The following is a 17109-nucleotide window of genomic DNA, read 5'->3' on the forward strand; positions in this document are numbered from 1 at the left end:
ACGGGGACAGGGACGAGGACAGGGACGCCCCGCCAGCAGGGGGCGCGCGCTCTCGCCCAGGGCGCCTGCGCGGGCTGCCTGTCACGAGGCCCGCCCCGCCGCCTCTGGCGCGTGCCTTCCAGCGCCTGACCCCGGGTGGCCGCTGCTGGCCGGGGCGCGTGCGCGGAGGCTTGCTGCGGGGGGGGGGGGGGGGGGNTTTGGGGGGGGGGGGGGGGGGGGAGACAGGGCGCGCGTGCGCGGCGGTGATCGGGGCCCAGGCTGGGCGCGCGTGCGCGGAGGTGAGCGGACCAGGGGCTGTTGGGGTCCAGAGAAGGGCGGAGCGGGGACGGTATGCGGCGGCCGTTCTGACAAAGGGCCCGGCGGTCAGGGCAGCCGTGACGCCCTAAGCGGGAGGGACCGATTGATCGACGCGATTGGTTCTCTGTGGTTTGCTAGTGCAGAAGCTGAGCACGTCGTGCCAGGCAGGGTCCGCGGGCGGCGGGAACGACGGGGACCGCGGAGACTCCGCGGTCTCATCCACGCCCTCGGTGCTGGGCGACGGAGGCTTCCTTGTCCCGTTCTGGGGAGGAAACTGAGGCACAGGGTAAGGACCCTGCCTCTCTGGTCAGGGCGCAGCTGGATTTTGAACTGGGCTTATCTACACCGCGACCCTGGGGAGGGGTGGAGCAGCGGCTCGGAGCCACTTCCCTAAAAGCCCCTAAAAGCGAGGTCACAGGGCCTCCCGTGACCTCCCGGCCAGCAGCAGCGCCACTTGATCTCCTGATCTTTGGTTTTCCCCCATTTTGTCTAAATTGTCAAGCCCTCTGGCTGACAGCTCTTCCCGTTTCTTGGGTCCCTTCCCGGAGCAGAATGGAAATGGATAGGTGATGGGTGCTGGCCCTGCCCAGCCCCTGGCCACCCTGCGCTCCTCAACTCTGGGTGGGAACGGCCTCGGGCACTGCCCAAGAGCTCCCAAGAGTGAGTTCCCTAGTCTCTGCCTCCCCGTGATCACAGGGTGTCGTGTGTCTCTGGATGGGGCAGGTGCCGCTGGGACACCGTGGTATAAAAAAATAGTCTTTGTCCCCAGGTCCTGGCACACAGCTCCTAAGACCCTGGGAATCTTGGCAGTGATAGTGTCTTTTATGTGCTAATAAAATGAGTGGTGGCTGGGGCCTCTGGACAGCCTCGGGTGGGGCCTGGTCCCCAGAAGCAGGAGGCAGGATTCTGGGCTGGGAACTGTCGGGCCCCACCTCCCCTACCCCCAGCCTCTGGGGAGCACAGAGGGGCTGGTGATTGATAATCTCCAGTGGCCAGTGATTTAATCAGTTGTGCTTAGCTAATGAAACCAAAACTCGCTGGGGCTGAGACATCCTCTGAGCTGGTGACCACGTTTCAATGTGGGAGGGTGGGTGGCCTGCCAGGAGGGGGTGTGTAGGCTCCGTACCCACTCCCCATCCCACGTCCTCTGGCTGTTCCTGAGCCGCATCCTTTACGATAACGGGGTAACAGTAAAGCTCTTTCCTGAGTGTGCTGTGAGTTGTTCTAGCCAGTCATCGAACTGGAGGTGGGCAGGGGGCGAACCCTCGAATTTATAGCCAATTATTCGGTCAGATGTGCGAGTGACAATGTGGGGCTTGTGACTGGGTCTGATGGGGGACAGTCCTGTGGGGCTGAGGTTTCACCTGTGGGTGAGGATTTGTGTCAGGTTTGGAGTGAGTCGTTGGGCCCCTGGCTGGCGTTGGGAGAATGGGACAGGTGGTTGGTGTGAGGGGAAAAGCCACGTGTTTGCTTTAGCAGTGCTGTGATTAAAAGTTCACTCGTGGGGCGCCTGGGTGGCACGGCGGTTAAGCATCTGCCTTCGGCTCAGGGCGTGATCCCGGCGTTGTGGGATCGAGCCCCACATCAGGCTCTTCCACTTTGAGCCTGCTTCTTCCTCTCCCACTCCCCCTGCTTGTTCCCTCTCTCGCTGGCTGTCTCTATCTCTGTCAAATAAATAAATAAAATCTTTAAAAAAAAAAAAAAAGTTCACTCGTGCACCCAGTCCGGCAGTGGCCCACTGTGGCCAGAATGTCCTAGGGACCCAGTTTGTGTGTATGACGGGCTCAGACTCCCTCGGGCCCTCAGTGACTTGTGCTAGCGTGTGACATCTCCCCAGTCCTTGCACGATTCTGGCGGCACGAGGATGCGAGCGTCCCCCGGGCCTCCCGCCATATGGAGCTCGCACGCATCTGCTCCGGGGCCAGGCTGCTTCCCAGCCCACGACACTAGGGCAGGCCACATCAGGGACACCTCAACCCCACTAATGGCCAGCTTTGGCTCGGGTCCCCCCCCCCAAGTCAGACCCCGTGGCTTTGTGGAAGCTTCCTTAGCCTACACAGCAGGTGGTCCAGGATGCTTGGACCCAACCACCCCTCCCCTCGGCACCTGACTGCCCTGAGGTCAGATCTTGCTTGGGGTGTGACAGCTCTCCCAGCCTCCTCCGACAACCTCCCCATTTTCTCTCAGAGAGAAAGGACTCCCCTAATTAAATCCTTGCACGTTTAGTCTTGTTGGGATCTTACTCCTCGGAGGAGCCGGGCCAACAATGTTCATTATAAAATATTTAATAAGAAGAGAAGCAACACGCAGGTAGTAACAGACTTAGCCCCAGAGGAGCCAGAGAGGGGCTGCTCCACGCCTAACCGCAGGGGCAGGGAGGGCCTCCACCTGCCAGGTCCGGGCCCTCAGTGCAGCACCCGAGACTTCTTACCAGGCTGCATCCACAGCCCGGTCAGCAGAGGGACTGAGGGAAAGTGCTGGGTCCCCCCCCGAGGGCCCTCCCACCTCCAGCACATTTGCCAAAACGGAGTGACTCAGCCAGTCTCTGCAGAAGCAGGGCTCTCTCTTGTGCGTGTTGTGACTCGTTGGTTCCATTTGTGAGCCTACCAAGTACGTCTTCGTGTGTTGTTAAACCATTTTACGCACATTTTAAACAAATGATATGTAAGCACTCACGGTACAGGGCATTCCGAAACTCCCTATTTGGGGCTTTTGTCAGCTTTCTCTTTTCCTTTCCCTTGCTGTCTTTCTAAACAGTGCCGGGAGCTCGTCCACCCTCGCCTGCCCCACCTTCTCGGCACACCTCACCCTGGGCACTGCCGGGCCAGCCACAGGTCCGCGCCTGGAAACTCCTGTGAGGCCCCCTGAGCCCCTTCCCCGGCCACTCCGTCCCGCCTGCCTTACTGAGCCTTGCTCCTCTCTCGGCAGGCCTCCAGGACCCAGCCGGCTGCCTGCAGGTGCCAGCGGCCATGGATGTGAGGTGGCCTCCCAGCTCCCGCCCCCTCCTGGGGGTCTGCACCCTCGTCTGCCTGGCCACCGCTGCCTTCCTGGGGCATGTCCTGCTCCGTGATTTCTTGGTGGTCCCCCAAGAGCAGTGTGGCTTCTCCCAAGTACCCGAGGAGCTTTATCATGCTCCCCAGCAGGGAGCCCGTGACCCAGGCCCCCAGCCCACCCCAGGGCACCATGGCAGTCCCCGAGCAGCACGCACACAGTGTGACGTGCCCCCCAACAGCCGCTTCGACTGTGCCCCTGACAAGGCCATCACCCAGGAACAGTGTGAGGCCCGGGGCTGCTGCTACCGGCCTGCAAGGCAGTGGCCTCGGGCCCCCCGGATGGGGCAGCCCTGGTGCTTCTTCCCACCCAGCTACCCGAGTTACAAGCTGGAGAACCTGACCACCACGGAGACGGGCTACACGGCCGCCCTGACCCACACCACCCGAACCTTCTTCCCCAAGGACATCTTGACCTTACAGCTGGACCTGCTGCTGGAGACGGAGAGCCGGCTTCACTTCTCGGTGGGCAGGGCCAGGGCAGGGCCGGGTGGGGGCAGAGAACACGTGGGTGGGCCGCGGATGAAGATGGAAGCTACTGGGTGTTGGTCCAGTGTGCAGATGTGTCGTGTGCCTCCACTGGGAGTCCAGGAGTGAGCACATGGTGCCTACACTCAGGGAGCAGTGGCCACTAAGACTGTGATTAGAAAGTTCTAGAACGTGCTGTGGAGCCCAGGTCTCCCCCAGGAAGTGACATCGCACTGAGGATCTGAAGTCCTACAGGACAGGAGTCAGCAAGCGGAGAGGTGGACTGGGAGGATGGGGCAGTGTTCCGGGCAGTGGGCAGTGGACTCCGTTGGTCGTCCGCCCCCCTGAGGGCAGTATCTCTTGTCTGGTTTACTCCCTGCTGATTCCCAGCCCCTGGAACAGAGTCTGGCATGTGGCAGAAACCTGAGGGCTGAACGCGAGGAGGCCGAGCCGAGGGAGCCTGAAAGCACAGGATTCGCAGTAGTTTTAACGAAGTGATTTGTGCCAGCAGCCTCTGCTGAGGGCTGACTGTGTGGCGGACAGGGCCGAGCGGGGTGCTCCCAGCTCTCAGCTGCCCTGTGACAGCCATGCTGGGGGAACAGTGTCGCCACACTCCGCAGATAAAAATGCAGGACGCCAGTAAATTTGAATTCCAGAAAACCGAGGAAAGGGTGCATTTTTTTTTAGCGTATGTCTTATGCGATATTGGAGACGTACTGGAAAAAGTCATTTCTCTGGAATTCAGGTGGATGGGGTGTTGTGCATCTTGCCTGGCGACCCACACGGGGTGTCCTGTGGGCTCTGGACGAGAGGAAACGCAGGCTCCATTGGCCAGACGGCCCATGTTCACCTGCTGCGTGCGGCCACGCTGGGACTTGCATGGAGTCCTCGCTCTGGAGGGTGATGGAGGGGGTGCTGTGCCGGTCCACAGAGGTCCTCATGGCGCCACCATCTGACTCCTAGATCAAGGATCCCGCCAACAGGCGCTATGAGGTGCCCCTGGAGACCCCGCGTGTCCGCAGCCGGGCCTCGTCCACACTGTACAGCGTGGAGTTCCAGGAGGAGCCCTTCGGGGTGGTCGTGCGCCGGAAGCTGGACGGCAGGGTGCTGTGAGTGCTGGTCTCTGTGCCCCCACCCCAGGGGGGGTGGCTCTGGGCACCGTCCCCCACCCTCCCTTGGGCCTCCTCACTTCTCCCTCCGCCTGGAGCCCTCCCTCGCCTCATTGAGGTCCCTCAGCGACCCCACTGCCGAGGCCCTGCCGACGCCCCCCGGGGGTGTCAGCCGGGGGTGGCGTCCTCCAGGGGACCTTGGGCAACGGCTCCACTGCACAGAGCACCCCTGCCCCGGTGTCAAAGGTGCCGAGGCTGTGAGCCCTCGGTCCACTGTGAGACAGCACCCCCACCGCAGGCAACGTGCCCTTGCCGCTTTACATTCATGTGTGTGATTTATCTCAAATACCGTGTGTCACTTAGGCACATCGGGCACCCCCACAACTCAGAGGATGCACTGTTACTGTCCCCACTGTACGGACAGGGAGACTGAGGCGGCTTGCTGGCAGCTTCTGATCCAGGTCCTGGCGTCCGTGCTGTTGGCCACTGTGGGTTTCACGTCCCCCTGGGGCTTGTGTCCCCCGAGATCCTAGGTTTGTCCGAATCATTGGCGTGGTCCACCCGCCAAGGAGCCTTCCCCATTCCGGAAGCTCGCTCCTGGACCTCCAGCTCCTAACAAGGTTCTGACCCACGACAGATGCTTGCAGGTTCGGTAGGGAGGAGGGGGGCATCGGTTGGTCGTGCCCTCACCTCCAGGGAATGCATCACCTCCACCGCCCGCATCACGCCCTGGGGATTGGATCCTAGAATCCACTTTTAGACTCCAGCGTGGTGGTCGTGACTCCCAGTGTCTGACGTGTCCCCTCCCAGAGCGTTCGACCGGGGCAGTGGTTCTGCCGACCCCCCACTCCCCAGTCTACCCTGACGGTAGATTGTACAAGCACATTTTCACAGGAGCTTTGCCCACACAGTCCCATGTAAATACGTGCTCTGGGTTGACAAGGCTTCTCTTTGTCACCAGACTCCGTTATACATTCGGGCATGAGTTTGGACTTGCCTTGGTCTTAGGAGAACTCACCTCCTGAAATGTGTGCTTCTCTGCCCATTCTTGGCTGAGAGTATCAAGCTGCCCCCAGGGCTGACACGGTGGGAAGAGGCAGTGAGTGAGGCCAAGTACAATGTCAGGAGTAACAGTGCTAAGAAAGTTCTAGAAAGGAGCTGTGTGGATGCAGAGGGTAGGGCTGGCTCTGGAGCGAGGGGCTACAGAAGGCCTCGCTAGGAAGCTGACCTTTGAGCAGAGATGTGAGAGAAGTTTTCTGAAGCGTTTAATCAGACTTTGGTCTTGAAAACACAGAGATAAGCCTGGCCCAGAGGCAGGCAGGGTGCGATGGGACATCATCCCATGAAATCAGCATTAACAGGTCTTCCGTGCTCCCTCTGTGGTTCTTGCCTCGCCCCGACCCTGTGCAACCTCAGGGGATCCTGGCCACCCCTGAGTGGACAGTTGCATAGGCTCTGGGGAAGGTCATGGCTGGGGTCTGGCAGCAGTTCGGACCTTGCAGAAGGGGCTCCGGGCCACAACTCCGAGGACTAGAAGGGTTCGGGCAGCCCTTGCCCAGCGCCTGCTTGTGGCCAGGGCTTATGGGGCAGTCCCCTGGTAGTGCTGTGGGACTTGTCCGCACCTGGGTCAGGTCCAGAGGGTCACTGAGCCTCCGGTGGCTGCTTCTGCCCCAGGGTCAGTGTGTCACAGAGGTGGCCAGGCCGCTCCGGCCCTCCTCAGGGGACACCAGGGCCCAGGGGTCTCTCTGGGAGGGTCCATCTTGGGGTCATCTGGCCGCCTAGGATGCAAGGCTGCCTGGGCTCTTCCCGGCAGGCTGAACACGACGGTGGCCCCCCTGTTCTTCGCCGACCAGTTTCTGCAGCTGTCCACGTCCCTGCCGTCCCGGCACCTTGTGGGCCTTGCCGAGCACCTCGGCTCCCTCACGCTCAGCACCAACTGGACCAAGATCACGCTCTGGAACCGGGACATCGCCCCCTCGGTAAAAGGGGCAGCGAGGAGGGGACTGGAGGCACCATGTGGGTGAGGGCGCTAACGTGCTGTGTCCACATGCCCAGCCCAATGTGAACCTGTACGGGTCCCACCCTTTCTACCTGCTGCTGGAGGACGGCGGGTCGGCTCACGGGGTCTTCCTGCTGAACAGCAACGCCATGGGTAAGCGGGTGGGCAACCATCCAGCACGCACCCTGGTCCCCATGTCCCGCAGCCAGAGCTCCCTGGCCCCCAGGCCAGCGGCTTCCCTGGGTGTGGCCGCATCCCCCTCTTTCCTAGGGAGAGCGTGGGGCTGTCTGCACCGCTCTGGCCAGGCCAGCGGTAGAGGACTGGGGCACAGGCAGGGTGTTGGGCCTCGTTTGCCCTCCCAAGAAATGAGTCCGGTGAGCTATGGCCTCTGCCAGCTCTGCCCTTAGGTTCCCCTAAGATGCGCTCTGGGACCCCTGCTCTGAGCAGAGGCCAGAAAGGAGAGTCCTGGGGTCTGTTCTGCTCCAGGTTCTTCAAGGAGTCAGGCTCAGGGGAACTGTCCCTGGGCCCCAAGCAGGCTGCTCCCAGCTTCCCTGGGTGGGATGTGGCCCTTCTTCAAGGTGCCAAAGAGGCGGTGGGGGGGCACGGGTGTTTGTTCCTGAGCCCCAGGGCTGCTTTCCCCAGACGTGGTCCTGCAGCCGAGCCCAGCCCTCAGCTGGAGGTCGACAGGTGGGATCCTGGACGTGTACGTCTTCCTGGGCCCTGAGCCCAAGCGCGTGGTGCAGCAGTACCTGGAAGTCGTGGGTAGGCCTGTTCCCGGCCCCGCCGCCCCTCCCTCCCCTGCCCTCCCGCTGCCCGCCTGCTCACGGAGCTCCCGCCACAGGCTACCCGTTCATGCCGCCGTACTGGGGCCTGGGCTTCCACCTCTGCCGCTGGGGCTACTCCTCCACCGCCATCACCCGCCAGGTGGTGGAGAACATGACCAGGGCCCGCTTCCCCCTGGTGAGTGCTGGGAGGGCCCAGGCCCCGCCGAGCTGTGTGCTGGGGGGAGGCCGGGACGCCCGCCCCCAGGCCGGCCGCAGCGGTCCCTGTGCCCTGGCTGCAGGACACGCAGTGGAATGACCTGGACTACATGGACGCCAGGAGGGACTTCACCTTCAACAAGGACGGTTTCAGGGACTTCCCGGCCATGGTGCAGGAGCTCCACCAGGGTGGCCGGCACTACGTGATGATCGTGGTGAGTGCCCCGCTCTCCTGCCTGCACGCAGCGGGCTCTCCGGGGAGCCAAGAAGCCCCATGTCTCCTCCTTCCCGTGGCAGCTGTCTCGGGCCTGCCGTGGTCACTGGGGACGCTTCCTGAGGGTCTTGGCTGTTGAGGGAATATCAGACGTACAGACTGGGCCCCTCCTGTCCGGTGATGTCCAGCCTTATGGTCCCCGGAAGCATCTGTCTGTCGCTCGGGATCCCTTCAGTTGTCGGTTACATGCGCTCTGCTGACCTGCCCCGTACTGGGAGGGCCGGGGTGGCGCTGCACGCCCGGGCAGCCGGGGCCACGGAGGCTCCGAGTGTCCCGTGGCCCTGCCTCTTCCTCACTCAGTTCCACCTCACGGGAAGGAGGGCCGGGCTCAGGCCAGGGCTTTGAGTGGCCACACGCTCTGGGGCCAGTCCTCGCAGCCAGAGTGCCCAGCCATGCGGCCAGAGGAGGTGGGGGGCGTGCTGAGGCCCAGGGGCTGCCTGGCGGACACCCCGCAGTGGAGGACTCGGTCTGCCTCGAGGTCGGAATCCTGCTGACGCTGTCCATTTCCCTCACCTTGGCCCCTCAGAGCGCAGCCAGCACCTGTGGCCGCTCAGAGCAGGGAGGGCAGATGCAGACCTTTTATTCTAAAAGAAATCCGTGTTCGCTGTAGAACGTTTGTAAAACTCTAGAACCGTACAGCAGAGCCGGGCGTCCGGGTGCACCCGCCTTCGGCCGGCTGGCGCCCTGTGGGCCGGCGTGTCAGCAGACGTGCGCGTGTGCATGCGTGCACGCTCCCTCCTGCCTCTGCCCTTCCTAACGATGTCGCCAGGGCGTTTTCCTTCTCCTGACGGGTTCCCCCATGCCCCGCTCAGGACCCTGCCATCAGCAGCTCCGGCCCCCCCGGCAGCTACCGACCCTACGACGACGGTCTGCAGAGGAAGGTTTTCATCACCAATGAGACTGGGCAGCCTCTGATTGGGAAGGTAGGGTGGGACAGCAGGCGTCCCCAGCCAGTGGGAACAGGAAGAGGACGGGGTTCAAGAAATCATCATGTTGTCTAATAGGATAGAGTGTGGGGGCAGGGGCCATGTCACAGCTGGAAGTGTCAGGGGCTCCGGATGCCACCTCCAGTCCTTCCATCGGGGGCCCCAGACTTTGTGGGCAGCTGGGCCCAGCCCAGGCACGAGCTCGACAGACCCTTGACAAGGGTCTCCATGTCCTCCATGCGCCCTGGGGCTTCCCAGGCCTTCCCACGGGGCACGCGGCAGACTCCCCAACTTCCTGTTCTAGGGCCCACAACCAAGGGGAAGGGTATCCCAGCTGAGGGGAGGCCGGGGAGGCCGCCAGGGGTGCAGATGTCCACGACTCGGTTCCTGGCTTTTGTCTGAAAGTGAGGTCTCAGTTGAGTCTCCCCCCACGGCCCCTACCACTGCCGACCCTCACCTCTGTGGCCCTTCCACCCCCAGGCAGACGACCGAGGCTGTAGCTCTGGGGGCGGCCTGGTCTCCCCTCTGGCCTTTCCTGCAGGTGTGGCCCGGATTCACCGCCTTCCCCGACTTCACCAGCCCCGAGGCTCTGGACTGGTGGCAGGACATGGTGTCTGAGTTCCACGCCCAGGTGCCCTTTGACGGCATGTGGATCGTGAGTGTCCTGGGGGCTGTGGGACCAGCCCCAGCATGTGCCCAGGGCAGGGCGCCCACCAGCAGGGCCTCTCTTGCAGGACATGAACGAGCCATCCAACTTCGTAAAGGGTTCTGTGGACGGCTGCCCTGACAATGACCTGGAGAACCCACCCTACGTGCCAGGTGAGCTCCCCGACCTGCCACCATGTGCCAGCTGTCCTTTCTGAGGAGCCCAGGATGAGGCTCAGGTTGGGGAGACATCAGCCAGGTGACGCGGACTGGGGCACCTGCTGCGGGGTGGGGCCCTTCAGAGGGGAGGTGTCTCGGGCTTAGGGACAGGAACTGGGAGACTTGAGATGGGTCGAGCAGGTGGATGTGAAGTCCGTGGTCTGCAAAGGCCGGTCTCAGCATCCACCTTGTCCCTCTCCTTGGAAAAGTGGACACCCAAAGTTCTAAGGGGGCTCCTGGGATGTGGGGGGGCACCCGCCGGCCAGGCGGGGACTCCACAGATGGAGACAGCCTCCTTCTGTTCCAGGGGTGGTGGGTGGGACCCTGCGGGCCGCCACCATCTGTGCCTCCAGCCGCCAGTTCCTCTCCACGCACTACAACCTGCACAACCTGTACGGCCTGACGGAAGCCTTCGCCTCGCACAGGTGGGGGCCGTGCTCTGGCTGCCCTGCGCCTTGGGGAGGGGCCGGGGGCGACTGCACAGAGACCCAGAGGGAGCCTACAGGGACACCTGTCCTCCCTGTGACACGCTCACCTTGCAGGACTGCCTGGTGGCTCGGGCAGACCCCCCCGCCCCCGGCCTTGGCCTGTAGGGCTCCTCGCTGCCCGCTCTGCCTCCCTGCTGCACCGCCAGGCGAGGCGCCGGGCCACTCGAGGCTCCGGGGCAGCCCTGTCTCCCTGCTCTGCCCAGGGCCCTTGTGAAGGCTCGGGGGACGCGGCCCTTTGTGATCTCCCGCTCAAACTTCGCTGGCCACGGCCGATACGCCGGCCACTGGACGGGGGACGTGTGGAGCAGCTGGGAGCAGCTCTCGTACTCCGTGCCAGGTGAGAGCACCTGTCAGGAGTGGCGGCTCAGCGGGCAGCGTGGGCCCGGCACCGCGCGCCGGGCTCGGCCCAGAGACGCTGCTGATGGGGCGAGAGGCCCGCGGGCCCCTGGGCACCTGTGCGGAGGGCTCACTTGTGTGGGTCAGCTCGCCTATGGCGGTGTGCCACTCTGGGGGCAGTGATAGCGTTTCCAAGCATCCCCATCTCTGATTCGCCCTGGCCGCTGCCTGCAGGGCAGTCAGATTCTGTCTGCTCGTGATGTCCCTTCTGGTGACCGAACCGAGTCCAGCCTGCAGGCACCGCCCACCCCACCTGCAGAGAGGACCTGGCCTTCAGCTCTCAAGAGCGCCGATGCTGCTGACACATGCTAGTCACAGACGTGGCTCGGGAGCTTGGGGGGAGGGGTTGGGCCAACCTCCCCGGGTGAGCGCACGACAGCTGAGAAGAGCCCTGACCAAGCCCCCCGGGCTGGAAGCTTTCCGGTAGCGGCTGCGGACCCTCAGGCCACGGGGAGAAGCCGTTCCTCCTTCCGGATGCCACCAGCTCTGAGCTCACCTTGGGGCAGGCGCCGCCCGCCAGGGCCCAGGCCTCTGCAGGCCGGTTTTGGGAGGCCCCTCAGGAGGCAGGTTCCCGGCTCCGCGCCCACCCGAGTCTTGGGCTGTGGTTCTGGTGTGCACTGATCGTCCCGTGGCAGAGGTCATGCAGGTCTTGGGACCTGCTGCAAGCCAGGCAAGGGTCCCCCACAGCTGGGTCGGGACCTGCCCATTGGCTGGTGGTCCCCGAGGAGACACTGAGGGAGAGGGAGGGCCCAGCACAGGCTGGTCCTGCTGAGCCATGGTGGGGTGGGGCCCAACTGATAGGACCTGGAGCCACCTGACCCTTCAGCGGCTCAAGGGGCTCGCTGGCCTCCCTCCCACACGTACCGGCTCACACTGGGTGCTGACGGCAACAGAAGCGTGTGCTCTCCTAGCCCTGGAGGCTTGCAGTCGGACTCGCGGTGTCGGAGGGGGGACCCTTCCTCATGTCTCCCGGCTTCTGGGGGTGGCCAGCAGTCCTCAGTGTCTTTAGTGTGGGGCCGTCCCTCCCGTCTCCACCTCCGTCTTTGCTCGGCCTTCTCCCCCGTGTCTGTCGTCACGGTCTGGGCTTCCTCTTACTCGGTCACCAGGCAGACTGGGTCAGGATCCCCTCCAGTGACCTCAACTGAATTGTATCTGCAAAGACCCTCGTTCAAATAAGGTCACTTCAAAGTCTGGCTCTGCCCTCCCAGAAATCCTGCTGTTCAACCTTCTGGGGGTGCCGCTGGTCGGGGCCGACGTCTGTGGCTTCCTGGGCAACACCTCGGAGGAGCTGTGTGTGCGCTGGACCCAGCTGGGGGCCTTCTACCCGTTCATGCGGAATCATAACGACCTCAACAGCCTGGTAGGGGGCCGGGGGGGTCTGTCCTGGGGGTCCCACCGCAGATGCGGCAGTGCGGCCTGGCGTCCGTGCCAGCAGACCGGGTCTCCCCGGGGAGAGGCAGGGATCTCGCGGCCCCAGAGCCGGGTGTTCCCTCTGCCCCCTCTGCAGCCTCAGGAGCCATACAGGTTCAGCGAGACGGCACAGGAAGCCATGCGGAAGGCTCTCGCCCTGCGCTACGCGCTGCTGCCCTTCCTCTACTCGCTGTTCCACCGGGCCCACGTCCTAGGCGAGACTGTGGCCCGGCCCCTCTTCCTGGAGTGAGTGCCTGGGGTCGGGGAGTGAGTGCCTACGGGCTGACCAGCAGCCTGGTGGCACCAGCACGGCCCCGTCCTGCTGCGGGGGGCGGGGGGACGACCCCAGACCGAGGGAGCCAGTGCGGCTGAGGGAGGCAAGGCAGAAACCTAGGCCCTCCCTACTGGGGGGCCCTTTGCACCCCCACTTTCCACCTGTGAGATTGCAGCTCAGGGCTGGGGGCATTCCAGGTACCTAAAAACCCAGGGTGAAGGACATCGAGTATAGACCAGGCCAACCAGATGGTAAAGCAAGTTATAAAACCATCTCGGGGCTGGCTTACAGGAAAAAGGACCTTGGAAAAAACCCAACTGATGTCCCTCAAGTAGGACTCAGATACGTAAAAGGTGCCCTGCAGTGAAACGCCGTCTCCAGTCCGTGGGTCAGGAGTCCCACATAGTGCGAATTTGTTAGCTCTTTGCAAAAACCCATTTTTCCCCTCACACTGTGCAAACGTAAGTTCTAGACGGATTACATACCCAAATGTCAAAGGTTAAGTTCTAGAAAGTTCCATGGGAACACAGAAGCGAATGTCCTTCATTGCTCTGGCAGAAGGGGGCTTTCTCAGCCTCAGAAGCAAAAGACAAGGGGGAGGGGGTTGAATTTAGGGAAAAACGCGATACGCCTCTGAACAGAAACAGAGACCGCTATGACTTCCCCCACGGCAGAACTGTGAAGGCAAACCAGCTAGGGTCGTCAGCGTCCCAAACTCACGTGAGAGACGCAGACTGGTCGGCAGGACCAGGACTAGCCAGCAGCAGACCAGCGGTCGGCAGAGTTAGCCATGCGGGAGCCGCGGTCGGCGCCCTGCCTGGAGCATGCGGCCGGGGAGATGGCCTGCCCCCTCCTACACCGAGCTCCGGCAGCTGGAACCGGCCTCCCCACGTCCCACCCAGTCCTCTGGCTGCTCGTGCTTCCCTGAGAACCCCCTGAGCACACTGACCTCAGAGGTCACCAGGCCCAAGTGCCTGGTGACCTCAGAGGTCACCAGGCCCACGTGCCTGCCCCTCCTGTTTGAAGGTTCCCCGAGGACCCCCGCACCTGGACCGTGGACCGCCAGCTGCTGTGGGGGCCGGCTCTGCTCATCACCCCCGTGCTTGAGGCTGGGAAGGTCGAAGTGACTGGCTACTTCCCCCCCGGCACGTGGTACGACCTGCAGGCGGTGAGTCCCGGGGACCAAAGGCGTCCCTTCTCCAGGCCCTGCGGTGCTGGGCCAGATGGCAGAAGGGAGGACGTTTCTGGAGACCCGGCTGCATGAGGGCTCTCACCCGGGGCTCCTCATGCCTCTTCCCACCCAGGCCTTGCAGTGACCCATTTTCCAGACAAGGAGACTGAGGCCCGAGTGGGTAACTCCCCTGGACTCCAGTTCTCCTACTCGAGTCCTGCCTCCACCCCAAGCCCTGGGTCAGGGTCTCTGCCCACCCCCCCCGGGGCCCTGCATGGAGCCGGGGGCTCCCAGCGACAGCACAGGGGCTTTGGCACTGCCCCGACTCTTCGTGACACGCCGTCTCCCTCCAGGTGCCAGTAGAGGCCTTCAGCAGCCTCCCACCTCCACCTCGGGCTCCTCTCACGCCCGTCATCCACAGCAAGGGGCAGTGGGTGACGCTGCCGGCCCCGCTGGACACCATCAACCTCCACCTCCGGGCGGGGCACGTCATCCCCCTGCAGGTACCCGGGCCGGCACCTGAGCCCATCTGTCCAGCTCCGGGCTGCCAGGACCCCACGCTGCCCCTGCAGGAGAGGGTCTCTCCCCCAAACCTCAGGCAGAGAGGACAGCGTCTGAGGGTTGAAGATGAACTGACTTGCTGTGCCAGGCACGGGGAAGGCCTGCTTCGTGCGCTCTTCTTGGGAAAGAGTCTGCAAACCTCACTGGGCCCCTTGTGTCCTCCAGGGTGCCTGCACTGCCCAGAGTGGTCAGCGCAGGAGCCCCAGCCCTTGGCTGTAGGCTGTGCTCTGGATCCTGCTTTTTTGCAGCACGGAGCCGTCCCAGCCCAGCATCCTTCTCTGTCCTGACTCTGGAGGCCTCTGCCAGGCTTGAGACGGTGACACGTCACCCGCTTTTCCAGGGCCCTGGCCTCACAACGACGGAGTCCCGGAAGCAGCCCATGGGTTTGCTCGCAGCCCTGACCATGAACGGGGAGGCCCGAGGGGAGCTGTTCTGGGATGACGGGGAGAGCCTGGGGGTGCTGGAGCGTGGGGACTACACGAAGGTCATCTTCCTGGCCAGGAATGTGAGTCCCAGGACTGCCCAAGCTGGTGGGCTGCCGTGGGGGCCCCCTGTCCCCGGGTCAGGCTTGTGGAGGGAGCAGAGCCTGTGGGCCAGCCACCCTGACCCAGTCCTCATGCACCTGCCGGCGTCCTGAGGGTTTGCACAGGGGCGTGGTGCTGCTATCCAGAGCCCCCGCCCCCCCCAACCACCGGCGAGGCTTCCTGGGCCGTCCACTGACACCTCGCTCCATTCCACCAGAACACCATCATGAACGAGCTGGTGCATGTGACTAGTGAGGGGGCTGGCCTGCAGCTGAGGAAGGTGACCGTCCTGGGGGTGGCCACGGCCCCCAGCCAGGTCCTCTCCAATGGTGTCCCTGTCTCCAACTTCACCTACAGCCCCGACACCAAGGCAAGAGAACCCACAGATGGGGCCAGAGGGCATGCCCCCAGGATGGCCATGGGGGTGGGAGGTGCCAAGGACCCTGGGGATCCGGTGCCAGCTGAGCCGAGCCTTACAAGGGCGAGGGAAGGAGGGGAAGGACAGGCCCCCTTGCACCCTGGATCTTTCCTCGTGGTGACTCGTGGGCCATGTTTAAGTGGCAGCCCGCTTCTGAAGCTGAGGTGGCCAGTGCAGAGGACACTCGTCCTCCGGATTCAGCCAGGGGGGCACAGAGCGAGAAGCCTCCAGGGCTGGGACCGGCCCGAGCCCACCACACACCCAAGCCCAGGTTCCTGTCTGCCGGGCGGTCGGGCCTCCCCCCTGATGGCAACTGTTTGATGGTCAATTATTTTTTATATTTTTCCCAGACCCTGGACATCCCTGTCTCACTGACGATGGGAGAGCAGTTTCTCATCAGTTGGTCTTAACCCAGGGCCAGTGGTTTGTTGATCCTTTATGGGAGGAGACGGACTTCACCGTGGCCCCCGCACCTGTGTACCTTGGTCAGGACGTGTGGGTGGGCCTCAGGGTCAGAGGGCGTGCCCCATGTCTTGTGGCACTGGCCTCCCTGGAATACCCAGATCTGCATACGTGTCTACCTCCTGGGACCTGGGGCTCTGGCCCAGCAACGCACCTGACAGTTTTCTGCACAGATCCCACGGGCCGTGGCCCAAGGGGGCCTTACGTGTGCAATGCTATTCTGGAAAGTTTACCTCTCTGAAGCTTGTCACTGGAATGTGTGTGATGTCTGCCATCGGCTGCCTGCCTGTCCGAGACAGCAGAGGTGTGCTTGGGGAGAGGATGCCGTGCCTGCACCCCGAGGTCACGCCACGGGCGGCCGTGCTGCTGCTCGGCCAGATGAAGGGGCAGGTGGTCACCGCAGGCTGCTTTCTGGGCAGCGCCCCCTGGCAGCAGGTGGGGCTGCCCCCCGTCCAATGAGAGCGGGCCCGGGGAACTCCAGACGATTCACAGGACCCAGGGAAGCCCTTGATCTTAAGTGCAATTATTTTAAATAAAAGGCATTGCAATCAAGCTTCTGGTGGTCTTTCTGGGACTCAGGGCGGAAAGGACGTGTCCAAGGGCCGTGACATGGAGGCACCCCTCCACCCTCAGTGGACAGGCCCCTGGACGTTCCCGGGGGCGCGCTCTGAAGGTGGCACAGCCCCACGCCTCACCCACCTCTCAGGCGACTGGAGAACATCCGAGGCATAGGGTGGGTGGGAGATGGGCCTCCAGACCCCATCCCAGGCAACCACCGGTCTGCAGTGTGTTTTCCAGAAGTTTATGGAAATGGAAGCATCCAGCATGTATCCGTTGTCCCGCTAAGATCACTCAGCCTGTTTCCTCTGAGACTCGCCCACGCCGTACGTCCCTGCTTCGCTGCCGAATACTTCCCTTCGTGGGGAGACGCCAGTTTGTCCAGTGGGCCTCGGGCTGGCTTCGACTTTCGGCCAGTTTGAGTAAAGCTGCACTGAGCAATCAGGGACAGGTCGTTTCTCTTGAGCACATGCCATGGTGACACGGTCAGGTCGTATGGGGGTGGGCTTGATTCGTGTTCCAGAAGCTGCCAAACTGCTCTCCAATGCGCTTGCGCCGATCTGCATTCCCACCAGCAGTGAGAGCGGCAGCGGCTCCACGTCCTCGCCGACCCCTGGACGGCTCTGCTCACCTCCAGCCATCCTGGCGAGAGCGGCGAGAGCGGTTCCACATGCATGTCCCTGCAGACAAACAACGCCGAGCATCTTTTCACGGACTTCGATCTAACACCTGTTAATCTTCTCTGCGGAAGTCTGTTCAAATCTTTGGTCCTTTTTTAACGTGGAGTATCAGCCCTGTTATTGAGTTATACGTATAATGTTACAGATATTGTAGTTTTTCCATGGCAACTGTAACAAATGACCACAAACTCAGTGGCTGA

The 17109-nt window shown here is 62.9% G+C and overlaps 1 protein-coding gene across 3 annotated transcripts; it reads left to right on the plus strand.

Moving 5' to 3' along the window:
• The first annotated feature begins 220 nt into the window (after positions 1-220).
• On the plus strand, positions 221-16224 carry GAA (glucosidase alpha, acid). Of its 3 annotated transcripts, none has more exons than XM_034640095.1 (20): positions 221-278; positions 3226-3812; positions 4779-4924; positions 6738-6903; positions 6980-7076; positions 7566-7685; positions 7765-7883; positions 7987-8118; positions 8990-9100; positions 9645-9758; positions 9838-9922; positions 10275-10392; positions 10659-10792; positions 12060-12211; positions 12359-12507; positions 13562-13703; positions 14060-14209; positions 14608-14772; positions 15009-15161; positions 15560-15619. In XM_034640095.1, exons 2-20 carry the CDS (start codon positions 3267-3269, stop codon positions 15617-15619), a joined length of 2859 nt encoding a protein of 952 aa, XP_034495986.1. In that variant the 5' UTR covers positions 221-278; positions 3226-3266. The 3 variants fall into 3 exon arrangements, with proteins under 3 accessions (XP_034495986.1, XP_002921833.2, XP_034495985.1); XM_002921787.4 differs by lacking the exon at positions 221-278 and adding an exon at positions 304-583; XM_034640094.1 differs by lacking the exon at positions 221-278 and having other exon boundaries at positions 3267-3812; positions 15560-16224.
• Positions 16225-17109: the final 885 nt, after the last annotated feature.

The sequence above is a fragment of the Ailuropoda melanoleuca genome, chromosome 13, assembly GCF_002007445.2.
Source record: "Ailuropoda melanoleuca isolate Jingjing chromosome 13, ASM200744v2, whole genome shotgun sequence".
Lineage (NCBI taxonomy): Eukaryota > Metazoa > Chordata > Mammalia > Carnivora > Ursidae > Ailuropoda > Ailuropoda melanoleuca.

What these genes read in the sequence shown, in the direction of transcription:
- GAA (XM_034640095.1), top strand. Translation starts at nt 3,267, where the DNA reads ATGGATGTGAGGTGGCCTCCCAGCTCCCGCCCCCTCCTGGGGGTCTGC. An exon ending in GGCACTACGTGATGATCGTG is followed by an intron (nt 8,119 to 8,989) that starts GTGAGTGCCCCG and finishes TGCCCCGCTCAG; the next exon opens with GACCCTGCCATCAGCAGCTC. An exon ending in GCTCTCGTACTCCGTGCCAG is followed by an intron (nt 10,793 to 12,059) that starts GTGAGAGCACCT and finishes CTGCCCTCCCAG; the next exon opens with AAATCCTGCTGTTCAACCTT.